At 34.7% G+C, this 17,541-nt stretch overlaps 1 protein-coding gene across 1 annotated transcript; it reads right to left on the bottom strand.

Annotated features, from left to right (window-relative positions):
* Window positions 1–4,307: 4,307 nt before the first annotated feature.
* Window positions 4,308–17,541, bottom strand: LOC114190763 (protein HUA2-LIKE 2-like). The gene is made up of 11 exons (XM_085672364.1): window positions 17,086–17,541; window positions 16,331–16,407; window positions 9,427–11,400; window positions 8,612–9,065; window positions 6,937–7,045; window positions 6,685–6,797; window positions 6,386–6,570; window positions 5,806–6,310; window positions 5,259–5,694; window positions 4,965–5,132; window positions 4,308–4,831 (listed from the first exon to the last, which is right to left on the bottom strand). Exons 1-11 carry the CDS (start codon window positions 17,206–17,208, stop codon window positions 4,806–4,808), a joined length of 4,170 nt encoding a protein of 1,389 aa, XP_085528490.1. The 5' UTR covers window positions 17,209–17,541; the 3' UTR covers window positions 4,308–4,805.

The raw sequence follows: 17,541 nt of genomic DNA, 5'->3' as shown, positions 1-17,541 counted from the left end.
TTTTCCCACGTTCAACGGTTTTTAATTGATTAGTATTAGTAACTTCACAGTTATCAATATTTTCCTTTATATTTTTCTAACTGTCTTCTTCTCACTTTAGAAACTATAAAAAATACATTACATTAGCTCATCTTAAAATCTATCTAAAATCCCTAATACTTAAATTATCTCATCTTGTTTGCATATTTTGTACTCTTATTAACTAACATAACAACTATTCATAATCACATATCTTGCGTTCATTACAACATTCTGTTTTAATAAGTTAAAAAATATGTTTATATTAATTCATAAATTTATCAGTGTGTCGGTTTATATTATTATTTGTTATTTGATATACTTATTCTGTAATTTGAATAAAATAATGTTGGATGGACAATATAAATTACAAACGTGTATAAAAAAAGGAATAAACATGCTTCTATTATGAAATAGTTGAATTTGAGTATATATTTTCAGAATATCAGTAGTTTATGTTTAATTTTTTATTTTAAAATATAATTAAAAATAAAATATATGCATAATATGAAGAAATCCGCATTATATATAAAATATTGCATACATATATTATATACACAAGTAGAAATCAGAGACACCATAGAAATTAGAGCTGTCAAAATTGGTTGAAATCCGTGAGTCAATCCAGCTCACCACGGTTCGGGTCAGGTTGGGTTGAAGTTTTTTTACAAATTTCAATATGGGTTAATTATTGACCCGGCTCATGTAGAACCCGGCTCACCCGGGTTGAACCCGTGGTGAGACGGGTTGGTGGATAAAAGAGTCAAACAAGTGTTTTATTAAGTTGGACTTTACATCTTTGTCATGTTATGTTGTTTTTTTAGCCAACACACATTATTTGTATTTTTTTAATTTTGGTTTGTATTTGTATTGTATTAAAGTTTATTTAAATTTTAATTCAAATTATAATTTAGTTTTGACTGGAAAAAAAATAAAAAAATTGTATTTTTTTTAATTAAGTGAACTCGTGATCCAACCCTTTTAATCCGCCAATCCGTAGTGGGTCGGACCGGGTTCGAAAATTTTTTGGCTCACTAAAAAATGAACCGGGTTGGATTGACTCACTAAATCATCAACCCGTGTTAGATCGGGCCGAATTATACGTTTTGACAACTATAGTAAAAATGCATATTTGTGACAGTGCATGTCTCTATTCTTTTTATTACAATAGATTGATAGATTGATTATTATAATAATTATGAATATCTTTATATATATATATATATATATATATATATATATATTAGTTATATTTTAATATAGGGAATACTAAAATTAATTATGTTTATAAAGTAAAAAGTGGTAGAAGGGTAGGTAGACAAAATACTACTTAAAAACTCAATTTCTATTAATTATGTTTATAAGGGTAAAATTTACGCCAGTTACAAAAACACAATTGTTTTATATATAATTAAAGATAATTATAAAAATAAAAAATCATATAAATGAAACACTTATATTTTTATTAAATTTTATAATGTGTAGAAATTAATTATGTTTATAAAAATAACATACTAAAAATAGTTGTTTTTGCAACGAGATAGAATAAAGGAAATGTATATAGCAAATAAATAGAAGTTTATGACATGTACTTCAATTTAGATAATATATTTGTTTTCAACACATAAATACTTGTGTTCGATATTTTAGAATATTTTACTCATACTTATCAACAAAGCATATGATTTATAAATAGATAGTACATGACAATAACTCGAATACATATAGCTTTAATTATGATTGCACAGTAATAATCATATATTTATCACGTTTTTAAGAATTATTGTATAATTTTCAATATTCATATATCAAATATACATATATCACGTATTGATATTGTATATTATTATTTTTAAAATAAACGTATCGGCGTATTGTGTCGTATCCGAAACACATATTATATTCGTGCATCCATTTAATTTTAATATTTAAATGTTTTTTAATTATAAAATATAATTAAAAGTAATATATAAATATAGTTTATATATACTAAAGGTGGGAATAATTTGTAATGTATATTTTCTTACAATATTATTTTCATATTATAAATGAAAATGTCAAAAATTAAAAGTAATAATCCAGGTACTTTATTTAAATAAGATTATTAAATTTACAAATTAATATTATATTTTAACTTAATAAAATAAAATCGAGTCAATAAAATGGTTATGAAAATTTCAGCCTCTTTACTTTTATGTTTGATTAAATAATATATAAATTAATTAAAAATAGAAAGAAAAAGTACAATTACTATGCTTTCTTGAAACTAATGTTTAAATCTTTACCGGGAATAACAGATTATCTTTATCATCTCAGATTATACATATATTCATTTTAAAAAAAATATCAAACGTTGTATAAATGACTTTAAAAACCGCTCATTTATAGACCACTTTATTCATGATGGTCACTTTTCACAAGATAAACCTCAACCTCAAACCTGTAAAGTGTTCTTACATATTCAATTATAACACGGCCTTCTAATTTTAGGTGAAGAAAAGCATAAATTTTTTTTTATTTTCTGCTGATTCATATAATTGTGAAATGGAAGGAACAATTTCCATACTCACTTTTATCTAGTAAATGGTTAGTCATAATTACACTTCTTTAAAGTGCTGAGTTCAAAACTTAATTTTGAGATAAAGAAAAAAAAAAAATTTGCTGGTTTGCACTAAATTTCTTAGACAAAGAAAGTACACACAAATTCTACTGAAAACTTACATCCATGCTCTTGCACAACAGTTAAATCATTGTAATGAATTTTAAAATAAGGGTTAACTATATCTTTTTGTCCTTTTTTTTTTTACTAAAAGTATTAGGCGATTTTGATTTTAATTTATGTTCAAAGTTTTGATATAATTAAGCCCTTACACTTTCAATATTTATAGGATGAATCTCAATAACTAACGGTGTTAATGTTTTCTCTGACGTATTGATATTTTCTTTTTCTTTGACGTGATAAATGGTAATCTTTTATCTGAAAGCATTAAACAAATTAATTAATTTAAAAAGTTAAATTAAATTTCCACATCCTCTTCTTTCTCGATGTATGGCTTCTCCTTCCAAATCTTCCACACCTAGATTGATCTTCATTCCAGCACCAACATCTTCCATTCACATACAACCTTCATCTTCTACCTTCCATTTCTCATCATAATTCTGATTTTTTTAATAAAAAATATCCATTATAAACACTCCAGTTCAACGAAAACATGAAAATATTCATCAACTGCAATCATCTTCCATCATCACCGTTCCCTTATACTACAACAGAACAATCACGTTCTAGAACTTCATTCGTCTTATTCCTCCAACTCACGACCCTCACACAGAACAACTCTAGCCTTCCTCTCAATCACCCACAATAATATCAAATCACACTCATCCAGAAAACCAAAAACATAGAACAAAACATTCATACACATAACAACACCCGATCATAATAGAGACAGAGAAGGAGGAAGACGACAATAGGGATTGATGGCAGAGAGGAAGCTTCTATTGGGAAGAATAGGGAGAAGAAACCCAGTTAAAAAAAAGATATTTTATTTTATTTTTCAAACTAATTAATTTGACACCTATCATAAATGAAAGATTGATGTGAATTATTGTTGACCACGTTAAAAAAAATACTAGCCATTAATCATTGAAGACTGATTCTATGAATTTCGAAAGAAGAGATACCTGATTAGACCAAACATTAAAAAAGGGACTAAAGATATAAGAAAATGTTGTTTGTCACTGTCATCAAAACACCAGCCATGGCCTTACCCTGTTCAAGTCATTTAGCAGTTTAATACTTTTATAAAGAATATATAATGTTACTTTCTATTTACGCCTACAAAAGTCCTGCAATTCTTAATCTCATCATTCATGTAACATCTCAAATATAAAAATTTAAAGGAATGATGGAGATATAATGCAAGCTTTTTCTAAAACTACAGAGGATCTTTATTTATTCAGTTTTAAAAGCAAATACATATTTCTTCACTTGAAAAAGAAAATATTTCTACGAAAGCTTTTCCAAAGTTTATGATGGTAACAGCTAGGCATGCCCTCCATGACACGGTACACTTACGTAGTTGAACATACCAACAACCTTAATCAATTCTAACATGGCATGGAGAGGGTAATGGCCCCACACATTTGAATATAAGGCCAAGGTTTTATCATTAGCCATCAAATTACAGGCTGCAGAGTACTCACACTGAGTGCATGACAAAAAGGCATGTATGAGAAATAAATAAATAAAGCCAATACTCAAGTAGAATACAGCCAACTCATCTTAGTTACCGAAGGGGAGTTTTTTCTATATTATGAAAACAATTTCAGGAAACAGCCCTTAAACAAATTTTGTACTTTTGATCACCAACTATAAGAGCTTCCTTGAAATAAATTATATAATCTGCAACAAAAGAATTTGATAAATTGACAGCCTAGAGATAAGCTACAGTTCTCCAACGACTGTACAGTGACTCTTCTTCCTGCTCTGCATTCTGCAGAAGAGGCTGCAATATATATGTTTATATACAAATCTAGCAAATTGTAACCATATTCTGTGCAGTTTCTGCGGAACTCTATAAAGATTTTTTTCTTCCATGTACAGAAAGATGGAATAAAAACCACCTCTTCTAAACAAAGGCAGGACCCACGCCAAAAAGTGGGTTGTATCTAAACATTCAATGAGTGAATTATAGGTAACAATGGTTACTAATTAGTGAAGGATAACCAAAGAAGCCTGCGAATAGACAGTAGCATGCCGACCTCCATTTATTGGTAATTTCTCTTCACCTGGGCTGCCAAAAGCTTGGGCCTGAAACATAATTATCTTAGACCTCAATTCAATATTTTTGACGTAATATTTAAGAATTCCAATAACATATGTACATCAGATAATAAAGATGTTTTAGAGATGGATGAAAATCTGTCAGAGAGGGTATATATACCTCGGTTTGCTACTGGAATTGCATCTTCATAGTGAGGTCTAAAATGCAAGGAGTCCCTGTAATTCAGTGGTGGGGGAGGAAATCTCCATTCATGACCTGGAAAACTGGCTGGTTCACTTGGATGACAACCATAAGGAGCAGTCACACCTCTGTCATGATACCAAGGACCTGAAAGCAGAGAAATCCCAAGAAAGATAATTACTAATACATACACACCCAAATAAAACCACGGCATGCCTGCCATCTTCACTTCAAAATTGACATTACAAAAGCATCATCAGTGATCAGTCTTACCATAAGAAGGAGGACCATTCCATATCTCTTGGTAATCACATGAATGTTGTTTTAATCTCTCATGATTTTCATAACCAAATTCTCTCTTCATACTCGGCACAAAATGGTAATCATTGGAATATGGAAGGGGTTGCAGAACCTCCCTTTGAGACTTCATACGATGTTCCCCATGAACAAAAGAAAACTGATTAGATGGCACATGGTGAGGTGGTGGTATCGAGTAACCTTTATTATGTATAGTACCACCATCAGTGTTCCTGGAAATGTCAGTTGATTGTATAGGGCGAATGTTCAAAGAGCAAGTAGACGACTGCATCTGCATTGGCTTGTCTCTACATTCATGGACAGTATACTGCATTGCCTCACTGGCAGGTTGACCATTTCTTGGTTCAGAAAAGGGCTGAGCCATAGGATGCAGTACATTGGCTTTCACGGTCTGCAAAAAGAACCAAAGTCCAAGTAGAAAGGAAAAGGTTATTACATCAGTTGTCACATGCTGCAACTTGTTACACTGAGTTTAGAAAAAACAAGCAAGTGTAAACCATACCAGTGAATCTCCAAAACCTTTTGAATCAACTGCAACATGAAATTGATCAGAGGTAGCTGATGTGAGCTGTGCAGTAGGTGGGGGTGCAGGTAGAGGAACAGGAGGAGGAGGAGGAGGAGGAGAAGGAGGAGGTGGTGGTGGTGGTGGTGGAGGTGGTGGAGATGAAGGTGGGGGTGGGGAAGACGGTGGCAAATCTTGTGGCAAAGGAGGAGCAAATGACATGTGAAGATTCTTCTCAAACTCTGGGACATTTACTCTATCAACATTACAATTTGAATTTAATTCAAGATCAACAGAGGGAGCCACATCTTCCATTTCAAGCTCACCATCAACATCTTCCAACACATGCCTGCGTTTTTCAATTGCATGAGCCATTTCTTGCACTTCATGTGTTTCAGAATCATGCTCAGGAGTAACAGCCTCAAACTCCCCTCCATCAGAATCACTTCCTCCATCTTCAAGCATTCGGGGCATGCAAAATCCAGGTAGCTGAAAACTTGAGTTGCTGCAAGACCAAATGCAACTTGAGTTAACACACTTAAAGAAGTAGGAGAAAAGCAGAGTGAATAATGCATCACACCTTCCATATTCATCAAACATGCCCTCCATGTCTCTGACAGGGTCATCAAAAGGCCTGTCTCTTCTTAATGAACGGCGTGAGTAGACACCTGCAGAAGCTGAAGTGCTATATGAGTCTATTTCCCGCATATGATGCCGAATAATGGGTTCAGGAAGGATTTTTCTCTCCAACCACAGCCTTAATACCTACATAATTGGGAGGAAAAATTAACAAGGATAATGACCCAAAGAAATATTTCAAAGGGAAAACTTGAACATCTGTGATTAACTTCGTAAACAGGAAAAAACTCATTATCTTGCCTTAAGACACTGACGACGATTTTCTTTTGCAGCATTTCCAGGAGGAGCAACTGCAGACAATAGACGTGGCAGCACTGCTTTCATAGTGGATGGATACACTCCACCAATGTCTCCTGGAAAATAAATATATTTTCAACATACTAAAACTATAAGTTCGGTTATGATTACAACATCAACAGATACATGCGAACATAGTCTATTGGTTGTGCTTGCAAGGTTCAAGAAGAAACAACAATTGAAAAAGAAAAATACCTTTCAACCCTCGAGAACATTGAGCAATAGAATCAACAAGAAAAAACAGATCCACCCTCCGATGCAGGCTCGTCTCAATTTCCAGATTACGTACAAGAATTTCAACCACCTAGAATACACCCCCAAAGCCCAGTCCCCCCAAAAATGCATATATCATTAAGACAAGGTTTTAATTCCCATCTTGGTTTGTAAGATTTAAATCTAAACATATTGGTTCAAACTTATTTAAGCTAGGACAAACAAAACTAGACTGGAATGCCAAAAACAAGATGAATGATGCCCAAGAGAAAAAATGATCAAATAATTTAGAAGATTGTTCAAAAAGAAGAGAACATTAGTCTAATACCATCAAGCAATTTATTCTTCAATAATTTAGGCAAAGAAAAGGCATTCTGGCTAAGGATAACAGGCACAAGACAATGTTTTGATGACTCCAATATTTTGGTTATCACAAAACAAATGTTTCCTCCTAAAGAAATTCAAATTCTACCAGGAGATGAGATTTGTATCCAAAATGTCATAATTATAATACATGAACACCAATAAGTTCAATTCAGACTTCTATTCGTCCCTGCTCATAATCACTGCTGAGCAGAATAGGTAGACTTGCCAAGGGGAATTGTAAAATTGGTTGAATCAGTTTCAAGTGCCAACTTTCACTAGTGAATCAAGTTTCTTTCTTTTTCATTTTGGGCTTTTTGTAATCCTAAGCCCAATCCCCAAAACCCACTTTTCTGTAGCCCCAACACTAACAACACAGGAAAACACCTTCACTGACCTGACATCCCTGCATCTTGTTCAACCCCTAGCACAAAAACTGGTTCTCTCTCACCCAAGCCCCAAAATTGTTGCATGAACCACTACAACCAGAGCTCTTCTCTGGCATCCTTGAGGTTGTCCGACTCTCTGTTTAGCTCCTCTGCTTCTGCTGCTCTTTTTGTGTGGTTGATTGGTTCTCTTTCTATGGAAGAAATGAGGATCTCTTGAGCGATTATGATCGGATGATCTTTTTTAGAGGTCTAGTCTAGGTTTCAAGTGTAGTGTTTTGTACTAGTAGTCACTTGGTTGGTACTACAACAGTATTTTAAGCAGCTTTGCTTGACGTTTATGACCTGTGAATTTGTATGCGGTTTAGTTATTGACTTTCATATGCTTATTAATCTGGGATAATAAATTAAAGTTTAATTAAATGTTTGATACATGAGCTTTTTTCTCTTATAGTTATGTCATATGCATATATATGAAGATTATATATTGCAGAATATTACATGTTACAATTCAGCGATTTGTGTTTTTGTATCCCCTTTTCCAGTCTAAATTGAATCTTGAGTTTAACCACCTTATTTTTACACATCCTGAACCTCTAAAAAACATAAAAAGAGCAAAGAAAACCAAGCTCACATTGAAGAACAAGAAAGCAAAGGCCTTGAAAGGCACACAGACTATGAAAAGCTTTCTTTTGTGTATACAACAGCAGCACCACAGCATAAAGATTTAAACCTATGCCCCTATACAAACTATCTCAACCCTCCATCCACTATTAAGCCCACCTTATTGGGTTCCCTTGACTCATAAGTAAAACTAATATAATCAAAAAAGCATTAACAGTTCAATGGTCAAACATGTCCTATTGACACGGAAGAAAATAAAAATCTAGAAAGCACCATCACATTACCTTAGTTGCAATGCCAAACTTTGCACAGTCAATAGCAATGCGTGTTGCTCGACCAATACTTTCCTTTGTCCTTGTCAATGTCCCAAGCATTGCTTCAAAGTACAACAAAGCAGCATCTCCTGCTTCAGTTGACTTGCCCACAGATCTTGATCGGTCATTTGCCACAATCCCATCTTTCCATCCATCAGTAGGAACCGATAAAGTGTTTTTTTGGTGTACATCAGGGCTACAACTTCCATTTTGAAGGATATTACTACTGTCTGATGTAGAAATATTGCAGACTGATGTTGTGTTTGGAGGTGAACCTGGTGGAAGGCAGACTCTCCCATCAGTCAAAGATGGGCTTGACACAATCCCTAAATTACCCTTTTCACCTGAATAATCATTTGATATTGAGACAGAATTCATATCCTCCTCTTGTCCTTTAAATTTCACTTCTTTAATAACCTTATGCCTGAAAAGAAATAATAGCACAAGATTTATTGAATTGGAAGAAATGCACCATTACTTTCATCACACAATTGTTCTCTTTTCATTTACTAGCATCACCTTTACCAGATTCGTTAAAATATGTTTATCATATATGACACCAGTGATTGAATTCCATTGACCCCAATCAAAAGGGTGTACAGCAGAAGGGTGACAAATTTACCCAATAGTGATGTTTGTGGAAATGAATAGAAATCTTTAAAGAAATAAAAATGCAAATCTTTATAAATAATTAAAGTAAAATGTTTTTAACATAATCTTTTCTTTTTTTCTCCCCAAGGATGTGTGATCAGAATCTAGTAATTGTACAGGCTAAAATAACTTACATGTCATTAATTTTTTTGCTGTCACCAACTACTTGCTTCACATCCTCACAACCAACCACCACATTCTGGGGCACGTTACTTCTGTTTTGAGGTAATAATTTATCACTTTCACTGGCCCTGAACACAGGATCAAGACTTATTCCGCCATGCTCTAATGTATTTGATGCATCTGAATGGTTCAAAGGCCTGATGTTGACATCACCGTTTGGTAACAAGGATGGACCTGGTGAATCTTGATTGCTTCCAACTTGACAACATTTCATATCAGGATTAGGAGAAATTTTGCCATGTAACTCAATTTGAGAAACTATTTTGGAAGGAAAACAAACAACAGAATCAATAAGATCTTCACCAACTTGCTGTCTATCACAAGGGATGGCATCCTTTCCAGTTTCATTTTCGTACTTGGCCAACTGCTCATCCACTTCTATAGATGACCCGTTCTCTATGGAAATAATTGTATTTGAACGAGCTGAGAAACTAGACACACTAACATGGGAAGAATCAATGTCACAAGAATCCAACCTTTGAAGTTCTAAACCATTACCTCCTTCATTATTATCAGTCATGCAAGGACATTTCTCGAGAGTAGATATACAGCACCTACCAGGTGATGCCACCATAGAGGATGATGATTCCATGCAAGCTTGACCATCTTCAGCAGCATTGGCAGACATTGCTTCCAAAGCACGATGAATACGTTTAGATGGAGGCAGAGCAGCTTCATCATTCACAGAAAAGCCAATCATTTGCTCTTTCTTAATTTTACAAATATGAGAACCATTTTCTGAAGATGGAGCTTTTAAGTTAGGAGAAACATTAACCAAAGCTTCTTTCAAGACTGATGAACCTACTTCAGGATGGCTACCATTTTCACAATTTGAGGATGTGATTAATTGATGTGGTGAGTCAGTAATATCTTCATCACCACTCTTCACCAGGACTTCTACAGTGCTATTAAGTTCTGCCTCTGTTGATGATTTATTCATTCTAACTCTGGCTCGTTTCACCAAGGGCAAGTGTTCATCTCCATCTTGGTCAGGGCATCTCTCTTTTGAATTTTCACTCATATTCAGCAAAGTTTGACTGGCATTCAGTGCACCAGCATCATTAGTTTCTTTCTTCCTAGTTGGTCTTCTTTTCTTCTTGCTGATTACAGTCTTTATTTCTAGATCAAGACCTTTGTTCAAATCATCTTCACCTTCAGGGCATTCAAAAGGCTCAGACTGTTCAAGTTTTAAATTACAATCTATTGTACTTCCCTCATTTAAAGCAAAGCCATCAGAATTTATTGTAATAATTTCAGAACCATTGTCCTCCATGCTAAGATTTGAGGCAAATGCAAGTGAATTAGTATCATCACAACCGAAAAGACTAGGAGATTTCCTGGTATGTTTACACCTTCGTATATCCATTTTCTGAATTGCATCAGCTAATACATAGTCATCACTATTGCCATCACCGAAATTTTCACCATCACTACAAGGTACAACAAAGTCTTGGACCTGTAATGTGCTTCTAATCCTTCGAGCTGGTTCATTTCTTAGGGTAATTGGAAAAGGTGATTTTACAGTTGCAGTCACAGTAGCATTATCAGTAGGTTCATCCAATGATGCCTCTATATTATATGACTCATTCCTCAATGCAACAGCATCCTCAGCTGCACAAACTACATCAGGTCTGCCGATCACACAATTTGAAGATTCCTTTTGTGAATTAATTGCCAAAGGAGCCTCGATCTCATCCTTTGACCATAGGTTTGCAGATGGATCAAGTGGATTTGATAAATTTGCAATACCAATTTCACCATCAGAACTAGTGTCATCATCTAGATTATCACACTTCAATTTTTCATAACTTTCAATAATCTCCTTTACTGCACGTGCAAAATCAGCACCCCTTCCTGGACGTTTGGCAAGAGATTGTTTCTTATCTTCAGTAAATGCTTCTACATCGGTAGGATTACAGAATGCTCTGAAAAACCAAATCACATTCCAAACTAAGACAACTTTCAAGCTGTATAAATATAAGCCTTGTGCAAGGGGAAATAATTAAAGGTTGAGAGAGATTCCACAACACAACACAGTTATGAAGTCTTACCGTTAGCTTAAAAATAAATTATATTCAAAACAATTCGCATTCAGTCAATGGAATCATCAACTAAGAAATAGAAATTAAAAATTCAAAACCTAATTTATTATTCTTCCCTTTAAAGTTGGTGTAAGTCACTTCCTTCCTTCCCTGATTAAGTATGGATGTAGAATGATTTAATCAATATTAACTCACATCGTACCTTATTTAATCATAAGGAATATAGTTCGTATATTTCCTCAGATCTATTAACTACGTAGAAATTTGTCATCTATCAACAAGTACGCAGAAATTCGTACCTTATTTCTAGTTATTAATTATCTTTAAGTATAGGAGAGTACCTATACTCAAATATGGGAAAATTATTACAGCACATTTTATCAGAGCCTTTACAGGGACTCAAGGCACTCAGGTGCAACTGTCCTTCCTTATTTTCCTTAGCCCAATACCACATCACTGCAACAGCCTATTCTATAGAACCCTTTAAAACAAATAGTCCAATTACAGCCTTGTAAATTTCAGGACTGCCGTACAACTGGATGGCAAAAATTATATAACAATTGACAAGATTGGTGCTAACTTTAAATGGGAAGCAGAGGCTTTGCATCTCTGTGACAATCCCCCTTAGAGTAACAATGAGAACGTAGAGGATACATTCATCACGACCAGTAGCTGAACACAATGCAGATTGAGTTATCTCGGGATTTTATGCAACTTGAGACATCAAAATATGAGACATGTCTAAAAACTTATTTGAAAGCTCAGAATGTGGGTATAATCTGAATCAAGGCAAGACTTGTTCATACCAAACCAAGTAACCGTTCTGCCACATCCCATTTCATGTAAGAATGGTTTATGACAGGAGACAAAGCTGTGCCAGAATCTGGAATTGAAATCAAAAGAAGTGAATCAAACTTTTAAGTGAGAAGAGCTTGTGTTTTGAATTCATATGGCTGGTCTAAGCATACCAATATACTGGATTGAATACCTCTGCCTCTCAATCCAACACTGATTCAGCTCTCACTAATGCAGAGAGACAACGACAAACATTTTATAGACCAAAACCAAACAAAAGCCCTGAACCAAGACAATATATGGTATAGTTATACCAACAGAACATCAGGGAAATCAAACTGGTTAAAACAGAGACAGAGTAAAGCTAACTATACAACAGTCAAGAAAAGGAAGTAACACCTTCACCTTCCTACTTTCCAGTTGTCAACAAAATTTCAAGAACACACTTTTCTTTTATGCATACAAAAATGTATGGAACAATCATATTTTGTCTTGGTTTTTCGGTTTCTACTAGAGCTATAGACCACTCATTTTTTGGGTTCCAACAATTACTACAAAAAAACTTAATGCTAAAAATTATTTATCATACTGTGCTCGTGTTGAACTTTGGTTTCTTGGCTAAGGTTTTGATGATAAACTGGAAAAAAGACAGCAGTGAAATATCATCAAGTGTTGAACAGTGGAAGAAGTTTGACTGGCAACTTTGTGCTCTGTTGTGGCAATCTAATGAACCTAATATATTGGGGACCCTCAAAACATGTAAATCCTTTTGGAAGAAGGCTTAGAACATCTTCTCAAATGACATTCCGAGACTTCATGATTTTGTACATAAATTGCCATCTCTCAAATAGACAAAACATAAGATGACATCTTTGAATGTTCAAACGTCAATCTACTTTGAGGAGTTAAAGATGTTTATAAGCAGAAGTTGGACAAGTTACATATGGTCATGATAATTTGTGCCATGAATCCAAATTTTGATCATATTCAAGATCAAATCTAAACCGGACAAGAAGTCCCATCAGTGGAAAGACTAACAGCACAACCATGTTGTGTTCCAACTCTTAAAGGTAGAAACCTTAATGATCCTACTGACGTTTTTGCCATGGTATCTACTCGAGGAAGGGGAGAACATGGCAATAAAGGAGGACATGGAGGTCAAGGATGTCCTCAATGATTTAATTGTAAGAGAACGAGACATACTCAAGAAAATTGTTACTCTTTCCATGGCTTTCCTAACAAGACAAAATATCTTCACATCCAAAACAATTGAACCAAAGTATCCTAATGAAAAATAGCAAGAACTTGAGGTTAAAATCCAGTAGTCAGGCACAATCTTCTACACATCCCAATTTCTCAAAAATCTACATCTCACAATCCATACAAAGTCAAAATCTACATTTCATCAGGTCCTTCATTATCATCACTAAATACCATACTCAATACAATGATTCTTGATACTAAAAATTCCAACTAACTTATTGCTCTTTGAAAAGATACTCTACCCACAATCCCCATCCCATTTACAATTTTCTAAGCTATTATCAGTTATCCCCTTCCTACTTCTCATTTATTTCCTCTATGTCTTCTATTACCAATCCAAAAAAATGTGACCAAAGTACTTGACTGGCAACAAGCCATGATTGTTGAAATGTAGATCCCTGAACATAATCACACATGGGACTTAGTTTCTGTGCCATCTGGGCAAAAACAATTGGTTGTAGATGAGTGTGCACCCTTAAAGTAGGGTCAAATAGTGAAGTTGATCGCCTTCAAGCCCAATTGGTGGCTAAAGGATTCAAATATATGGTATGGATTATAGTAATACTTTTTCTTAAGTGGCAAAAACGACAATAATTTGTCTCTTCTTTGCAATGGCAACTCTATCATTGGCCACTTCATCAATTGGATATTAAAAATGTTTTCTTTCTCTTCCTTAAGCTTTTGTTCTACGTAATTGATCATCAAGCTCTTTTCCTCATATATACTCTTTCAAGTGTTCCTAAACCCCCCAAAAAGTATAAAAGTATACTAATAAAGCAAGTATAGTACCCTATACATGTAAATGGGTTTTCACATGGTAATAAAAGCATGTCAAATGGATATAGGAGTGATACAAGAAAAGATGTTAACAATGTCACAATTAGCACGAATTTATTTAGGAAAAATTGGAGTTGAGCAATGCTGTTGATATTGAATTAAAAAGATATTGGCAACCCAAACATCCTTTACAAAATATATCCAAACTCATAACAGGTCATGACAAAAGCATCACAGACAAAAAAAATGCAATGTATTCATATACATAAACAAAACAGAAATATAATTGCAATGTGAAAATAATGAAAGACAACCAAACAGTTAATAGTAATAGATAAATAGATAGATAGATAGTCTAGAAATTAAAATAATAATAAAATCAAAAACATAAACCCTCAAGTTCAAAACTTTAAATAAGGACAAAAAATAAATAGAGTAGAAAAGAGAAAAAAAGAAAGAAAAAGGAGACGGTGGTGGTGAAGAATGAAAGAGGAAACAAAAGAAGGGGAGGGGGACAATTAAGTACAAAAGAGGAAACAGATAAACCAAGATATAGTTGTGTGAGGACAAGGGAACAAGCACTGCCACTGCCATGGAATGATGACAGCAGAACACATAGCAGGTAGCAAAGGAATAAGCTGTAGGTGGCAGCATCACAAGTCACGTGAAGTGGCAGCACCATCTGTGCCTGACTAAGTGACCATGGTTGTTGAACCAGATCTGCTGTGCTTTTTGGTTTGTGGTTGGTATAGATTTTTTAGTCATGGATTGGGTTTGGTTCAGGTTTTATTACCCAACCCTTTCAAAAACAAATGTTGGGCTTGGTTGGGTCTAAGGACTCATAACATAACAGCATTAGAAACAATGAAATTAGAGAGTGGCATAGGTGTCAAAGTCAGGACCGAGGCTTCATCTTCTTCCTCACAACGAGTCACAAGGTGCTGGTGTGATTTCTGTAACGTCTAAAGTGGCCACAATGCGCTTCCAAACTCAATCCACCACCACCATGCTGTGGCATCCAGCAATCCACCACCACCTTCCATCATTGTGCCACACCATGGCCATTTTTCAATAACGCTGGTGTATAACTTCCTTGTACATGTTCTTACTGGATATGTAACCAATATTATAACTTCCTCTAATTGACCAAGATAATAACTACCTATAATTAACCAAGATTGCTATATTTTTTGCTGGATCTTTAACCAGTTTATCACTTCCTTGTAAATCAACTAAATAGAGAACCACAAAAGTTCCAAATAAGTTTTAATAACCATAAGAATAAGTAGTGACAGGGCTATAGGAAAGATTACAGGGTGAATTTAGCAAGAAAAAATATTGAGGATGCCAAAAGAAAACATAATTTATAGAGCTGCACTCTGGCCCTCAGAATTGAATAAAAGGCAAAATACTAACTAAGAAAGAATCTAACGTGAAGAACAGAAAAGAAGGAAAATTATTACAGAAAAAAATAAAACACACTGTGGACCAAGCAGAAACCAAAACATTACGGATTCAAGCATTCACAGTCACAAAGCCTAACTCGCAATCCAGTATAAAAACATTTCTATCCACAAAAACACCATAAGCAGAACTCTCAAATTATAAATCATACCACCTCACATCATATATATTACTATCACAGGTTATTGATAGGGTTCATTTAGCTAAATTTTGAGATTTAAGACTTTGAAGAGTCAGTTTTTGCGTGAATTGATTTAGGGAAAATCAGTGTTTATGTTTCAAAATCTTATTTCCAGCAAACACCGAGAGAATTAAAATGAACAAGAATACCACAATTAAACCTTACAGAATCCCTAGGTCAAAAAGATATGAACCATGTCACATTTATACTTATACCATTGCAAACAACTTAGTTTGAAATTTCATCATTTATATTCATTTACTTATCAAACATGAACACCATATGCATACCAATAGCAATTCAATCATGTGAGACATGGATTTGAATACACACATTTGTTGGGTTCCAAAGAAGTAGACAAATACTTTCTTCCGATCAGCAGCGTAACCCCACTTCTGCGGCTCATCCACCTGCCCCAAGAATCAAAAACAACTTAATCAGCAAATAAAATTCTCATAAAATCCAAACCAAACTACGAGGAAAAGTGCCCAACTGTCCATAACAAACGTATAACCTATACAGGACAACAGAAAATGCAAAAGCAAAGTTCTGAATTGTTTAACAATGGCCCCTGGTCTCTTACCTTCTCCATATCTGTTCCTAACCAAATTCCGGGAGCCTCTACCCCCAACTAAGTCATTCATTAAATATTTCCACAAGATAATTATTTGATTAAGCCAGTACCCATATACTATCAAAATTAGACAGAAAAACTGCAAACTTTAGCTAAAGGCATACTACATAAATAGTCAGACCCAAAAACTTTTAATAAAAGACATAATACACATAAATAAAACATCCGAATTAATTGAAACAAAAACAGGCAACCACTTAAAGAAAAACTTAAGCTAAGGCAAACTAGATAATCAAGGTCAGACCCCAAAACTTCAACAAAATTCAATATACACTTTAAAACAAAACATCACCCAAATTGATCGATTCACACACTTTCCACTGCAACATAGTTCAGCAAAGGAGAACCAACAAAATACGCAATCCAAGGGGGAGTGGTGTGTTATTCTGGACAGTAAAACACAATCAATCCAAAAACTCAAGCATTCACTTAACAATTAGCAGGAAACACTCACCGTCGCAGGCCAAACAGGGAATCCCTTAACCTTAGCAAGCACGAGATCGCCGACCTTAAACTGACTGCAAGCGGCGGCAGCCGCCGCCGCCTTTTTTCCGCTCTTTCTCCGACTAGGCGGCATGGCAGGAAGCAGCTCCCGATTCGCTCTGAATGGCGCAAAAGTAAAAGGTGAAGGAACTTGTGTGAAGGATCGAAGGAGCTGGCAGGGTTGGGAATTGGCAGAGAGAATTAGCAGGCATTGGGAATAGAGAAAACCCTAATCAGGAATAGAGTTTGAGAAAGAGTGAAAAACATGAGATAAGAAAAGAGAGAAGAGTTTCGTTTGGTGAGGCAGGAAGAAGAATAGAAGAAGGTGCTGCTGCTGGTACTGGTGCGGTGGTGGTGGCTAAGTTTAGGGTGCGCAAGGTTCTGGGTATATGCATTCACACACTCCGTGAAGTGCGCTAATGTGCAC

The sequence above is a fragment of the Vigna unguiculata genome, chromosome 1, assembly GCF_037176805.1.
Source record: "Vigna unguiculata cultivar grain cowpea cultivar isolate G323 ecotype 2 chromosome 1, ASM3717680v1, whole genome shotgun sequence".
NCBI lineage: Eukaryota > Viridiplantae > Streptophyta > Magnoliopsida > Fabales > Fabaceae > Vigna > Vigna unguiculata.
This window is presented reverse-complemented; position numbering and strand designations above follow the sequence as displayed.

Coding starts and splice junctions, on each gene's coding strand:
- LOC114190763 (XM_085672364.1), bottom strand. CDS start 17,208: ATGCCGCCTAGTCGGAGAAAGAGCGGAAAAAAGGCGGCGGCGGCTGCC. Junction 9,066..9,426: donor AGCAAAAAAATTAATGACAT/GTAAGTTATTTT, acceptor ATTTCTTTTCAG/GCATAAGGTTATTAAAGAAG. Junction 6,311..6,385: donor ATGTTTGATGAATATGGAAG/GTGTGATGCATT, acceptor TTGGTCTTGCAG/CAACTCAAGTTTTCAGCTAC.